The sequence below is a fragment of the Rattus rattus genome, chromosome 3 (genome assembly GCF_011064425.1).
Source record: "Rattus rattus isolate New Zealand chromosome 3, Rrattus_CSIRO_v1, whole genome shotgun sequence".
Lineage (NCBI taxonomy): Eukaryota > Metazoa > Chordata > Mammalia > Rodentia > Muridae > Rattus > Rattus rattus.
Window position 1 is genome coordinate 205,283,699 of NC_046156.1, and position 15,496 is coordinate 205,299,194.

The 15,496-nt window shown below is 40.3% G+C and overlaps 1 protein-coding gene across 1 annotated transcript in view; it reads left to right on the top strand.

Moving 5' to 3' along the window:
* Atg10 (autophagy related 10) overlaps positions 1-2,993 on the top strand; it is a 124,527-nt gene extending 121,534 nt beyond the window's left edge. Inside the window, exons 5-7 of the mRNA XM_032897052.1 lie at positions 1,373-1,470; positions 2,070-2,185; positions 2,480-2,993. Of these exons, the coding sequence (XP_032752943.1) occupies positions 1,373-1,470; positions 2,070-2,169 (198 nt within the window). The 3' untranslated portion in view covers positions 2,170-2,185; positions 2,480-2,993. The remainder of the gene's footprint in view (positions 1-1,372; positions 1,471-2,069; positions 2,186-2,479) is intronic.
* The last annotated feature ends 12,503 nt before the right edge of the window (positions 2,994-15,496 follow it).

Genomic DNA, 15,496 nt, shown 5'->3' on the forward strand with positions numbered 1-15,496 from the left:
CTTTCCTCTTTCTTCTTGTGAGAGTTGAGCATATCCTATTCTGTCAGATCTTTCTCTAATTCATCATTTTTTCTGCCACTGAATTAGATGCCACTTTCAAACAGGTATGCTTCTTTCTACTAACTAACTTCACTTTCATTATTTGGGATTAAAGGTGTGTACTAAGGTCATATCTATACTCCAGCCAGAGGGATTAAAGGTGTGTGCTAAGGGATGAGTCACACCACAACTAGACAGTGTTTTTTCACAAGCTTTGTCATGTTTGGATTATAATTGTATTTCAAAGTAGAAAGTCAACCTGAATGCTAATCAGTGACTTGGAATTTAAGTTAGATGTTTATCTTAAAAGAGCAGAGCTGGTGATCTGGCTTAGTGATATTCTACTGCTGTGAAGAGGCACCATGACCATGGAAAATCTTTTTTTTTTTAAAGATTTATTTATCTTATTTATATGTGAATATGCTGTAGTTGGCCTTCATACACTTCAGAAGAGAGCATCCTATTACAGATGGTTGAGAGCCACCATGTGGTTGCTGGGAATTGAACCCAGATCTTCTGGAAGAGCAGTTAGTGCTCTTATCCACTGAGCCATCTCTCCAGCCTGGAAACTCTTATAAAAGGAAGCATTTAGTTGGAGACTTGCTTCCAGTTTCAGAGGTTTAGTCTGTTATCGTCACGGTGGGAGCGTGGTAGCATGCAAGCAGTAATGGAGAGCCATCATGATCCAGAGGCTGAAAGAGAAACCTCAAAAGCACATTTCCTCTAACAAGGCCACACCTCAGAATCCTTCTTTTTTTAAGATTTATTCATGTATCTTATTTATATGTGTACAACTGTAGCTGTCTTCAGACACACCAGAAGAGGGCATTGGATCCCATTACAGATGGTTGTGAGCCACCATGTGGTTGCTGGGAATTGAACTCAGGACCTCTGGAAGAGCAGACAGTGCTCTTAACCACTGAGCCATCTCTCCAGCCCTCATAATCCCTAAACAGTACCATTCCTTGAGGGTTAAGCATTCAAATATAGGAGCCTAAGGGACCCATTCTCATTCGCACCACCACAGTGGGTAAAAGCACTTATAACCAAGCCAAATGACATCAAATGGCCTGAGGTCAAGCCCCAGAACCCACATGATAAAAGGAGAGAAACAACTCCTGCAAATTGTCCTCAGATCTCCACATGTGTGCATATGTGCACATGCTTCCTGTGGCCAAACACACGCACACGCACACACACACATATATGCACACACACATGTACATAGTTTGGAGGAAAAGAGATGGCATACAGATTTTAAATAATAAAAAGGAAAGCAGATTGTTTAGCTTTTTTCAAGTAGTTCCCAGTGACAGTTTGGATTTTTTTACAGGAGCATCCAATACTTGGGCAGCCATTTTTTGTTCTACATCCCTGCAAGACAAATGAATTCATGACTGCTGTGCTAAAGAATTCACAGAAAATCAATAGGTAAGAAACACCATCAAGACTCATGGTACTCTACTCTGATTTTAAAAGTGTAAATCTTTCTGTGTGACTCTAAAAGCCAGGCTAAAATAAGAAATATTCTTTCTAATAGTAATAGTAAACACATCGATTTTGTCTGTGTGCTAGGTGTTCGAGTTTAGATATATGAGCACACTGGGCTTTTATAACACCCCAATAACTTTTAGTTAATTTTCAGAGAAGAAAGGTAAAGGCGTAGAGGAGTTAAGCGACTCTAGCAAAGTCACGCAGTTAGTTTGGTGTAGGACTGGGATTTGAATACAGGCAGCGCCAGGATTTTAACTACTTGCTCAACAGATGTTATGAATTCAAATGGAAACATGGGGCCATCATGAGGAATCCAAGGCCTGGTTCTCTTTTCCAATTTAACTACCTTGAGAGATCTCCATACCCTTGGATCACAAATCCAACTTACACCACCATGTAGATGGCATCAGGGACTTGGCTGTTCCAGGCAAACCTCAGGGAAAGGCTTCATTTTTCTTCCTTCTGGCCACTCGCTGGCTTGCCATCAGAAACTATCATGGAACATTTGTATTACATATATCTTACTTGTTTCCTAGAAATGTCAACTACATCACATCATGGCTGAGCATCGTGGGGCCAGTTGTTGGTCTGAATTTACCTCTGAGCTACGCCAAAGCAACATCACAATCTGAGTGATCTGTGAACAAGCAAGGTAAAGAGAAAAGCCTGGGTCTCATTCTTTGTTCTTAGAAAGATGACGGTGTCTCTCTTACCCTTAGCTACACCCAGGGTCTGGGGTCAGTTTGCATTGTCTTCATTGGGGTGCGCCCTGGCTTGGTCACTCGTGTTACAACAGTGACCTGTCCAGGTATCTGGGAAGGGTTGTATTTTGTTACAGAGAGCATCCCCACAACTGCAGGTAGTTTTATTTTATGGATACTGTCTTGAAATAAGACTTTACTGCTCTTTTTCATTCTCTTTGCTTTTGTTTTCTCCTTGTTTTCAGATCTGCTGATCCTAGAAACTGCAGCATGAAGGATAGCAAGAGCTCTGCCTGGGAAGCCTCAGCTTTCATGGAAATGGGACTGCAGTATCTCATGTCACCAAGATTTGATGCGGAGTTCTTTCCTCAGAAAGAAGACATCTGCAAAACCTGTTTGCTTGGGATAGTGGTTGTGTGGAAGGAACAAGTCACGAATTCAGATCACTATAAACAACAAAAATGAACCTATTTCAGCGGTGATGTCATTGCTGGCGTCATCAAGGCTCGCACAGGTTCTTTTTGCCTTGGCACAGTTCTTCTGTTGTGGAGATTGATGGGGAAGTATATTTGTGTGCTTGCTTTAGTGTACAATGTGTGAAAATTAAAATGTAGAACTTGCCTGTTTCTGAAAATTAATGTTATACATTTGACCCATCTTAAATTATTCTCCCACAGTCAAACTCAGGAGCAATGGGTTATTTCTCAATTACTCACCAAAAAAATAAAAGTGTGTGTGTGTGTGTGTGTGTGTGTGTGTGTGTGTGTACATAGAAAATTAGATACAGAATAAAGAATAACTGATCATTTTAATATAATGATGTATTTTACAAGCCAGGTATAGAAAGGTAACTACAGGTTTTTAAAATAGCTATAAAAAACATTCAAGCATTGCAAATGCTTTTTTTAAATAAAAATAACACAGTCGTTTTTCCTTCTATGCGTGAGACCCATGACTGCTCTGCTGCAATACTGCAGGCTTTTGTGTAAGTCTTCATAGCCCTACAATGTTCTTTCTAATATGAGAATAACAAGCTGTCTCATAATGTTGCTGTGAGAACTATATGAAGTCATTAACACACAACTATTGAAACACATATACAAATATTAATTAAATGTTCACCTGCTGCATAATTGACTACTGTTAATTTAGCCCATAACGTGTTTCCTAGCCAACAAGTCATCAAGACAAACCATATCTGGAGGAATTACAGGTTTCTTTGTTTCAGATTTTCGTTTCCTAGAAGATGAAAGTTAAGTGGAAAATACAATGGTTATAGTTCCTTCTGTGAAGTGTGCCCTGCAGAATCACCTGAGAATACCTTATACCTACAAATGCCAGGTCTACCTTCTGAAACATCCTGACTGGGGTGACCTTGGCAGCCATGCTCCCTGGAAAACCTCTGCTGTGGATTAACCATTACCATAGCATTGATTTATGCTCCACTAATCCAGCAAGCCCTGCTGATTCTCTAAAGGATACACTTGTTCCTGGTGTTTGTCAGCACAAGGTTCCATCATAACCTGAGAAACTCATTGTACTGGCTGCTTTTGTGTGTTAACTTGACACAAGCAGGAGTTATCACAGAGAAAGGAGCCTCAGTTGTGGAAATGCCTTCATGAGACCCAGCTGTAGTCATTTTCTCAAGTAATGATCAAGCGGGGAGGACCCAGCCCATTGTGGGTGGTGCTGTCCCTGGGCTGGTGGTCTTGGGTTCTATAAGAGAGCAAGCTGAGCAAGCCAGGGGAAGCAAGCCAGTGAGTAACATCCCTCCATGGCCTCTGCATCAGCTTCTGCTTCCTGACCTGCTTGAGTTCCAGTCCTGACTTCCTTTGATGATGAACAGCAATGTGGAAGTGTAAGCTGAATAAATCCTTTCCTCCCTAGTTGTTTCCTGGTCGTGATGTTTGTGCAGGAATAGAAACCCTACTGATACAATACTATAAGCTGAAGATATGTTTAATAAAACTAACTTATTGAGCATTGTAGTCTAGCTACCCATCTTATTTTTTAACTTTTATACTTTTATTTGTTTTATCTGTATATAAGCACAGGAAAGAACACTTGACACATAACACTTGTGAGAAGGAGGGACAGCTTATGAGATGGGGTATTCTCCTTCCACTCTGTGTCCTAGGGATCAAACTCAGGGCATCAGGCTAGGCCTTGGATGTCTTTACCCTCTGAGCTACCTCACTCATTAAAGCATTAGCTGCCCTTAAATATGCCTGGAACACTTACATTAGCCTGCAGTTAGGCAAAACTACATTATGAAAAGCCTATTGTTTAATAGAAGTGCAGAATATCCCTCATGTACAGGCATCGAGCATTTTGTAAATATTATGGGATGTGAACACACAAAACATAATATCCAAGAAAACACAATAACAAGCACAATACTGCAAAGCACTGTTTATACTGAAAAAAGTTTCCAGAAAATATACTGTGAGCATGGATTTCCCCTTCCCCAGTTCCTTCCAGATTCTCTGTACCCACCCAACTCTGTTCTTTCTCTCCCTTTCTCTTTAAAACAAAGGATAAAATTTAAAAAAAAAAAAAAAAAAAAAAAAGCACATGCACAAAAACCCCACAAAGTATAAATCAAAATCAACGGAAAGAAAGAAGAAAGAAACCCAAACAAAACAAAAAGAGACAAAAAAAAAATCTACAAAGACAGCACTGAGTTTGTCTTATCTCAGCCTGTACATTGGGTCTGCCCATGACATGTAGTTAATATGCCCAATGAGACTCCATTAAAATCAGGAGAAAACTGACTTTCCCTTTGCCAGTGGGTATCGGTTGCAGATAGGTCCTTACTTAGAGGTGGGATCCTTTGTTCACTTCCTCCTCCCCGTGCTGGAACCTCATACCGGTGCAGGCTCTGTGCTCATCCATGCTACTGTCCTGTTGTGTCCAGAAGACACTTTTCCCTGAAGTTACCCACCATTTCTGGCTCTCACAATTCTTCTTCTTCTTCTTCTTCTTCTTCTTCTTCTTCTTCTTCTTCTTCTTCTTCTTCTTCTTCTTCTTCTTCTTCTTCTTCTTCTTCTTCTTCTTCTTCCTCCTCCTCCTCCTCCTCCTCCTCCTCCTCCTCCTCCTCCTCCTCCTCCTCCTCCTCCTCCTCCTCCTCCTCCTCCTCCTCCTCCTCCTCCTTCCCCTTCCTCCTCCTCCTCTTCTGCATAGCTCTCTGAGCCTTTAGGGGAGAAGTTGGATGAAGGACCTCATTTTAGGGTTGAGTGCTCTGAAGTCTCTCGCTCCCTGCACAGTGTCAGACGCTTTGCTATTTGAGTCTCATGGTCTCTCCAGCTTGCCCTTGATGCCTACTGTCACAAGAAAATACTGCAGATCATGAGCTCAGGAGAAGATCAAAATTCAAACTATGGTTTCTGCTGCCTATGAGCCGTCATGAAGTAAAAAAAAAAAAAAATAGCTACTACTGTAAATTGGCTTGCATTTACAAGATTAATAAGAACATTTAGACTTTTTTTTTTTTTTAACAAGATGGCTGCTCTGGTTTGAAACTCATCACCTTTGAAAGTTATTCCCAGTGATATTGAGAAATAGTAGGTTGTCTAAGAGAACGGAGTCTGGTTCAGATCTCAAAGAACTGGATCAAGTTCTGTTGGGAGTTGGTATAAAGCAGATGTGGTGGTTTGAATGACAATTGCGCCCCATGACTCAAGTGTTTGAATTCTTCCTCCTTGGTAAACTGTTTAGGAAGGATTAGAAGGTGTGGCCTTCTTGGAGAATGCCCTTAAACCAACAGGCTAGGAAAGGAGGAACAGTGTTAGAGGGGTGATAGATCCAGATTATCATGGGGAGATTGGATTTAAGTGGAGATGGGTGGGCAACCAACTTTGTTTACAAAAGTTGAAACCCATGCTGTCTTACAGGAACATCTCTCAGCAGTCTCAGAAGTTATCTGTCCTTAGGCAAGTGGCCCTTACAGGTTTGTCTGTCCTTAGGCAAGTGGCCCTTACAGGTTTATCTGTCCCTAGGCAAGTGGCCCTTACAGGTTTGTCTGTCCTTGGGCAAGTGGGACTTGCAGGTTAAAGGCAGTTTTGTTTTATAGATCTTTTCATCACAGCAATTAAAACTTAGAACATAACTTTAGCACTCACAAATCCTGTGTTAAGGAAATAAATGGATTGATGAAAATGAAAGAAGCCTGGTACTAAAGGGTGTGGTGACCTCAGGGCAAGACCCTACCTAGCCAAACTTCCAACTGGAGAAAAGGAACTAAAGCAAGTTTGGGGCATGATGTGGTGGCCAGAGCCTTCCATCTCAGCACTCGAGAGGCAGAGGCAGCAAGATTTCTGAGTTTAGGCTCAGCCTGATCTGCAAATTGAGTTCCAGGACAATCGAGTTTACATAGTGAAGGGAAGCTTCGAAAACAAAGCCAGTGAATATCTGAGTGAGTGGCCATGCTCCAGCCTGAGCAAACAGCAGAACTTGGCAGCTTCACTCACATGGCTCTGGCTTTAGAGTGAAGGAGGCAAGAAAGGAGTTATGGAATCTTCCCCTTTGTCCAGACAAAACTGCTGAGGCAGGGATGTCCCTACATGGAGACCCAGAGAGGCTTTTTCATGAAGCTGTGTTGATGAAGCCTGGATTGTCTTGAGTGTTAGAGATGCCAGTGAAAGAATAAAAAAATGCAGCTAAGAAGTCAGAAGTTTAAAAAAGCCCTAAATACCTCAAATTCCAGACCCTGCCCTCTACCTGTAAGTAAAAGGTCACATTTCTTGAGCCTGCTCCCCCAGGATCCAGATAAAAGGGTTTAAGATAAGGCCCCAGATAGGGAGCAACCTGTAAAGATCAAAAGAAACATTTCTTGGGAACTAACCTTAAAGTTAGATTTAAATTGAGAAATTCGACACCTTGAGAAGCAGGAATGGCTTCTCCCTAGGAAAAAGGGAACACAAAAGTTAAGCAGTCTTGAGAGACAGGAAGCTTCTTGATGATTTTTCAATGACACCTCCCTGCCCCCTTGGGTTTGTGGTTCTTCCCTTTAAATACCCTTTCTCCCAGCCTCTCAGGGTACAAGACACCTCTGTCTCCTCGTGGGATATGTTCGGCCATTTAGAGATCTCCATAATAGATCTCTGTAAGGAAACCTCCTTTCAGCATATTACATCCAAAATGGTCTCTCTGTGTCTGGGGTCCTCGACTTCCCGAGACTTAAGTAAGGGTCTCCCTTTGGGGATCTTTCACCAGTCTTAGGACACCTGCTCTGGAAAGCTGCTAACAAGGAGTGGAACCAGCCCAAGAGAAAGGGATGTGTTACATTCAACGAAGCTGAAAGGAGTTAGGAGACCTGAAGAGCACTTCAATGTCAGACGTGGCGGTACAGAGTTTGGTCTTGCTTTGGTTCAGTATTTTTTTTTATTATGTCCTTTTCCTCCTTTGCAAACAGTAATGTATATCCTGTGCCATTATATACTGGAACTATGCGCTCTGCTTTTTAATTTTGGTTTTATCAGGGATCACAGCTTAGAGTGCCGTTTCAGAGTTTGCACTTTGGATTGAATGCTTTTTTGTCTATGAGTCTGTTGGGGACAGGAAGAGGAATGTGGTGGTTTGATGAAAGGGGTCCCAGAGGTGCATAGGGAGTGGCATTATTTGGAAGGATCAGGATGAGTGTCCTTGTTGCATTGACGTGACCTAATTAAGATGGTGTCTCCTCACAGCAATGAGAGAGCACCTAAGAGCACAGGTTAGCCCATTGTCCCCTTTACTTTTCCTCACATCTACCTGCTTTCCGTCTTTCTGCCAGAGGATAAGTAGCATAAGGCTTTAGCCAAGTGCAGCTGACAGTTCTTGAGCAATGAGTCAAAAGAAACCATTTCCCTTATAAATCAATCTCAGCTGTCCTGTCACATTGAGAAAAACTGACACCTCAGGCCAGAGATGGCTTCATGAAAGCGGGGTCTCTACTAGGTGAGGTAATGCTTCTCTGGGGAAGCAACCCAGGCCACCTCTATGGGATGAGGACTGAACTCTCAGAACAAGTAGAAGTCAGAAAGTTGGCTGTGAGAAAAGCTACCCAGAATTTTAAAATGTCTGATCTGTGAGTATCCGTGTTAGTACAAGAGCTTTTCATCAGGGTGCTGCCTGGCACTTTACTGTACTCACTTAGCATCTCTGTAGTTTCTGCAAGGAGTCTTCCCTTCAGCCTCCCTAAATGAACAAAGATTTCTCAGCAGTGTGTGTGTGTGTGTGTGTGTGTGTGTGTGTGTGTGTGTGTGTGTGTGTGTGTGTTCTGAATAATACACTTATCCGGAAAAACTAGGTATCCTTTGCTAACAAGCTCTGGGATGTTAAGCTACCAGCTCAGGACTCTTTAGCTTTGGTTTGGGGTTTTGTTCTTTTTCTGTCCAGTACTAGGAATTGAACTGAAGGCCTTGAACACAATAAGCAAGATATTTTCAGTCTCTTTGAGACAGGGTTGCTGGGGTTGACCTTGAACTCATTTTGTAGCCCTGGCAGGTCTTGAACTTTTTCATCTTCCTGGTGCAACTAAGACCTGACCCATTAGGGAGATTCCAGTGGTTGTCCTTCACATCAGGACTCTCTTGTAAAGGTGAACTTATTTATTTATTTATTTTACATTCCAGATTTTATTCCCTCCTGGTCCACCTCCTAAGGGTTCCACATCCCATACCTCCATCCTCTCAAACCTGTACTCTCCCCAACCCCTACTTTCCAGTAGTATTCCATTGTGTAAAGGATGTCCTCTGTACCCACCCCACCATGGACCTCTAAACTTTCAGGGCCTCCAGTCTCTGTGGTTAGGTGAATCTCATGTGACTGGAACCCAGTGTGGGAGCCTCTGCTGTATATGTATTTTCCAAGCAGTGTATGCCTTTTGGTGATCCATTTCTAAGAGATCTAAGGGTCCAGGTTAATTGAGACTGTACCAGGTTCTCCCACCACAGGGTTGCCTCCTCCAGCATTCCTCTCCAGCTTTTCATTGACATCAACTAGAGGTCAGCAACTTGCCAGTCTCATTGTACTGGGTTCATAATTGCATCTGATTTCTTAGAGCTGCTTTTTGGATTTTTTTAGGTGACCAGCCATTTGAATGATGGAGGTCTTTTTAGTTGAATTTTTTTTATAGCTTCAGTTTTCGGTTTTAGGTTTGGGGCTCTCAGAGCTGCCATAGGCCCATGTTGGGCCTGTCCCTGACCTTCTTTTCCTCATTTTTTTGATTTCCCCATCTGTCGGGGTTTTTTTCAGACAGGAAGAATTATCTTTGAGTATTTTGGATAGTAACCCCCATCCCTTACTTTTTTTTTTTTTTTCAAATCTGGAGGTAGATTTGTGTTCCTTCACCCACTGTAGGGGCTTTTCATTTTCATGTGGTTTATTTATCAATTTGAGTTCAGAGAGCCCTACTTCCAGTTTTTTGGTACATTCTAGAGGGTCTTCCCAACTTTTTTCCTCCCTGAGGTCACCTATTTTTTCTTTCTAAATGGTCCTCAGGCTTCAGTTTGATTCATTAATAGATCTGTTTTTGTTGAAACCCCATCTATTTCTTCATTTCCCTTTGTGCTTCCTCCCTCCCCCTTGGGTTGCAGGAAGTTTTCCTCCCAATGAGTTGAGAGGCCTTCCACATTTATTGATTTTATTGCTTTTTCCCCAGCTTGTTTTTCTTCTTGAGTCATGGGACTGTATCTTGGGTTTTTATTTCTGTACTTTTTATCCATTAATATCCACTCTATTAGTGAGAACATACCATGCATGTTTTTTTGTCTGGCTTATAGTCACTTTGAGGATGACATTTTCTTTTTTTTTTTTTTTTTTTTAAAAAGATTTATTTATTTTATGCAACATAAGTGAGGCATGTAGCTGACTTTGGATGCAATAGAAGAGGGCATTGATTCATTACAGATGGTTGTGAGCCAATGTGGTTGCTGGAATTGGAACTCAGGACCTCTAGAAGAGCAGGGCCTTAACCTTGGAGCCATATCCCAACCCGGGGGTGACATTTTCTAATTCCATCCATTTGCTTGCAAAATTCACAATGTCCTTGTTTTCCATAGCTGAATAGAATTCCATTGTGTAAATGAACCATATTTTCTGTATCCAGTAGTTGGTTGAGGGACATCTGGGTTGTTTCCAGCTTCTGGCTATCACAATAAGGTCTCTATGAACATAGTGGAACATGTGCCCATGTGCCATGGCCACAGATTGATATATTTCAAGAGTGGAAACCTGGATCTTTAGGTAGGATATTTCTAATTTTCAAGAGAATTTTCCAAATTGATTTCCAGAGTGGCTCCTTACCAGTTTGCAATCCCACCAGCAATGGAGGAGTGTTCCTCTTTCTCCACATTCTCGCCAACATGTGTTATCACCTGAGGTTTTGATCTTAGCCATTCTCACTGGTGTATAGTAGAATCTCAGGTTGTTTTGATTTGTATTTCTCTGATTACTAAGGACTTTAAATATTTCTTTAGGTGCTACTCAGCAATTTGAGATTCTGCTATTGTGAATTCTCTGTTTAGTTCTTTTTTTTTTTTTTTTTTTTTTTTCTTTTTTGGAGCTGGGGACCGAACCCTGCTGACTAATAGATATGACAAACCTGTGACCTTTCTGACATCCTGTCAACATCAGCCGATTCCCTGACCACACGAATATTGTGTCCTTGGCCTGTAAATGTTTCTTACTTCCCCCCTCCCTCTGTTACCCATGTTATGGTATAAATTCAGCCTTGGGGAAAAATAAAATTGTCGCCTTGATCAGACTCTTGTCTTGGCATCCTTCTTCGTATCTCTTGTCCCCCATTCTCTTACAGGTACCCAGCACCGTCGTTGACAATATGGGATGGAGCAAAGCAGGTGAGAGACTTAAAATATCTAGCAGATATCTTGGGACACTGCAGTGCCAGACCTAGTGGGGGATAAAAAGACTTTTATTTTTCATATTTGTATAATTGTTAAGAATTGTTTTCACTATTCTGGGTTATTTGCCTTTCTAGATGAATTTGAGAATTGCTCTTTCCATGTCTTTGAAAAATTGTGTTGGGATTTTGATGAGGATTGCATTGACTCTGTAGATTGTCTTTGGTAGAATGGCCATTTTTACTATATTAATCCTGCCAATCCATGAGCATGGGAGATCTTTCCATCTTCTGAGATCTTCTTCGATTTCTTTCTTGAGAGACTTGAAGTTCTTATCGTAAAGATCTGTTGCTTATTTGGTTAGAGTTACCCCAAGATATTTTATATTATCTGTGGCTATCTCGAATGGAGTTGTTTCCCAAGTTGTTTCCCTAATTTCTTTCTCAGCCTGTTTATCATTGGTATGAAGTAAGGCTACTGATTCATTTTATTTAATTTTATATCTGACCACTTTGCCGAAATTGTTTATTAGTTGGAGAAGTTCTCTGGTAAAATTTTGGGGTCACTTATGTATACTATCATATCATCTGCAAATAGTGACACCTTTAATTCTTCTTTGATAATTTGTATCCCCTTGATCTCTTTTTGTTGTCTTATTGTTCTAGCTAGCACTTCAAATACTATATTGAATAAATATGGGGAGCGTGGGCATTCTTGTCCCAGAATATAGTGGGATTGCTTCAAGTAACTCTCCATTTAATTTGATATTGTCTGTTGGTTTTCAAGTAAATTGCTTTTATTATGTTTAGGTATGGACCTTGAATTCCTGATGTCCCCAATACTTTTAACATCAAGGGGTGTTGTATTTTGTCAAGTGCTTTTTCTGCATCTAAGGAGATGATCATGTGTTGTTGTAAAAATATAAAAAATAAAAAAGGTAGGGTTGTCTTTTATCCCCCTAGGTCCGGCACCTCAGTGCCCCAAGATATCTGATAGATATCTTGGTTGAAACACATCTCAACTCCACGGCAGCCCAGTGTCTCCTGTCGCCACACACTTTCCTACACTCAAACAGTCACATGAAAGAATATACAACACAATAATCTTTGACCCAATTGGTAAGATATAATTCCCACCTTAACATTCAAAGCCTAGTACCATCCATCCCTTAAGAACATTAATAACAACCTGTAAACACACAGAGCAGAATCTTAACATCACCTGCCATGGCTTCTTGCCCTCTCCCTCCTGTCTTTCTCCTTTCCATTCCAGTCTCCTCTTCCTTCAAACTTCTCTCCTGCCCATCCTTCCTCTCACCTAATGACAGGCCTCCTTCTATCTTGTACCCGCCCCTCACCTGTATTTTACAAATTCAATGGGGAGAAGTTTGAGTCCTGAGTAGGTGACTCGGTAGCTGTCCTTGAAGCAGCGGAATTAGCATCGAAATACAGATAACTCCAGGGCAAACCACAACAATCATGTGATTTTTTTTCCCTTTGAGTTTGTTTATATAGTGGATTTTCATCCTTGCATCCCTAGGATGAAGCCTACTTGATCGTGGTGAATGATGGTTTGATGTGTTCTTGGATTTGGTTTGCAAGAATTTTGTTGAGAATTTTTGCATTGAAATTCATAAGCTAGATTGGTCAGAAATTCTCTTTTTTGGTAGGGTCCTTGTGTGGTTTAGGCATCAGAGTAATTGTGGCTTCATAGTATGAATTAGGTAGTGTTCTTTTTTCAGATAGTGTTTCTATTTTATGGAATACTTTGAGAAATATTGGTATCAGGTCTTCTTTGAAGATTTGGTAGATTTCTGAACTAAGTCCATCTGGCCTTGGGCTTTTTTTTTTTTTTTTTTTTTGGTTGAGAGGTTTTTTTTAATGACTTCTATTTCCTTATGGGATATGGACCTATTTGGAAAGTTTACCTGATCCTGATTTAACTTTGGTATGTGGTATCTGTCTAGAAAACCATCCATTTTATCTAGATTTTCCAGCTTTGTTGAGGCTTTTTGTATAGGCTTTTGTAGTAGAATCTGATGATATTTTTTAATTTCTTCCATTTCTGTTGTTATATCTCCCTTTTCATTTCTGAGTTTGTTAATTTGGGTACTGTCTCTGTGCCCTTTAGTTAGTTTGTCTAGGGGTTTATCTGTTTTGTTGATTCTCTCAAAGACCCAGCTTTTGGGTTTCTTGATTCTTTGTATAGTTCTTTTTGTTTCTACTTGGTTGATTTCAGCCCTGAGTTTGACTATTTCCTGCCTTCTACATTTTCTGGGTGAGTTTACTTCTTTTTGTTCTAGAGCTTTTAGGTGTGCTGTTAAGTTGCTAATGTAAGATCTCTTCAGTTTCTTTACCAATGCACTTAGTGCTATGAATTTTCCTCTTAGCACTGCTTTCGTTGTGTTCTGTAGGTGTGGGTATGATGTGTCAACACTTTCATTAAATTGCATGAAGTCTTTAATTTCTTTCTTTATTTTATCCTTGACCAAATTATCATTGAGCAGAGAGTTGTTCAATGTCCACATGTGTGTGGGTTTTCTGTTGCTTTTCCTGTTATTGAAGACCAGCTTTAGGCCATGGTGGTCTGATAGAGTACATGGGATTATTTCAATCTTCTTGTATTGGTTAAGATTTGTTTTGTGACCAATTATATGGTCAATTTTGGAGAAGGTACCATGAGGTGCTGAAAAGAAGGTGTATTCTTTTGTTTTAGGGTGAAATATTCTGTAGATATATGTTAAGTCCATTTGGTTCATAACCTCTATTAGTTTCACTGTGTCTCTGTTTAGTTTCTGTTTCAATGACCTGTCCATTGGTGAGAGTGGGGTGTTAAAGTTTCCCACTATTATTGTGTGGGGTTCAGTGTGTGTTTTGAGCTTTACTAAAGTTTCTTTTATGAATGTGGGTGCCCTTGTATTTGGGACATAGATATTCAGAATTGATACTTTCTCTTGGTGGATTTTCCCTTTGATGAATATGAAGTGTCCTTCTTCATCGTGCTTGATACCTTTTTGTTGAAAGTCTATTTTATTGGATATTAGGATGGTAATTCGAGCTTGTTTCTTGGGAATATTTTCTTGGTAGACCTTTTACTCTGAGATAGTTTCTGTTTTGTTAATGAGATGTGTTTCCTGTATGCAGCAAAATGTTGGATCTTGTTTGTGTTTGCATATTCAGTCTATTAGCTTATGTCTTTTTATAGGTGAGTTGAGTCCATTAATATTGAGAGAAATTAAAGACAGATGACTGTTGGTTCCTCTTATATTTGCTTTTGTAGGTAGTGTTGTGTGCTTGTGGTTTTCTCCTCTTTGCTTTGTTGTGAGATGCTTAAATCTTGTCTTTTTTTTGGTATAGTTATCTTCCTTGTGTTGGAGTTTTCCTTCTACAATCCTCTGCAGGGCTGAATTGGGAGATAGATACTGTTTGAATTTGGTTTTGTCCTGGAATATTTTGGTTTCTCCATCTATGTTGATAGAGAGTTTTGCTGGGTATAGTAGCCTGGGATGGCATTTGTGTTCTCCTAGAGTCTGCATGACCTGACTAGGCTCTTCTTCATAGTCTCTGTTGAGAAGTCTAGTGTAATTCTGATAGGTCTGCCTTTATGTTACTTGGTCCTTTTCCCTTGCAGCTTTTAATATTCTTTCTTTGTTCTGTGTGTTTAGTGTTTTGACTATTATGTGATAAGAGGATTTTCTTTTCTGGTCCCATTTATTTGGTGTTTTGTAGGCTTCTTGTACCATTATAGCCATCTCTTTCTTTAGATTGGGAAAGTTTTCTTCTATGATTTTGTTGAAGATGTTTTCAGGTCCTTTGAGCTGGAATCTTCATTTTTCTCTATTCCAATTAGCCTTAGATTTGCTCTTTTTATTGTAGCCCGAATTTCCTCTATGCTTTGGGCTAGGAGTTTTTTATGTTTTGAATTGTCTTTGACCGTTGTGTCAGTCCCTTCTACTGTATCATCTACATCTGAGATTCTCTCTTCTATCTCTTGTATTCTGTTGGTGATACTTACATTTGTAATTCCTGACCTCTTTCCTAGGTTTTTTGTTTCCTGGTTTGCCTCCATTTGTGTTTTCTTTATTGTTTCTACTTCCACTTTTAGGTCTTGGATCGCTTTATGCAATTCCTTCACCTGTTTGTGTTTTCCTGTATTTCTTTAAGAGATTTGTTTCCTCTTTAAGGGTTTCTACCTGTTTACCTGTGTTTTCACGTATTTCTTTCATTGAGTTATTTATATCTTCCTTAAAGGACTCTATTATCTTCATGAGATAGGATTTTAGGTCAGCTTCCTGATTTTCAGATGTGTTGGTGTATTCAGGGCTTGCTGTGGTGGAAGAACTGGGTTCTGATGATGCCCACATATATTGGCTTCTGTTGCTTGTGGTCTTGCACTTGCCTCTTGCCATCTCATTATCCC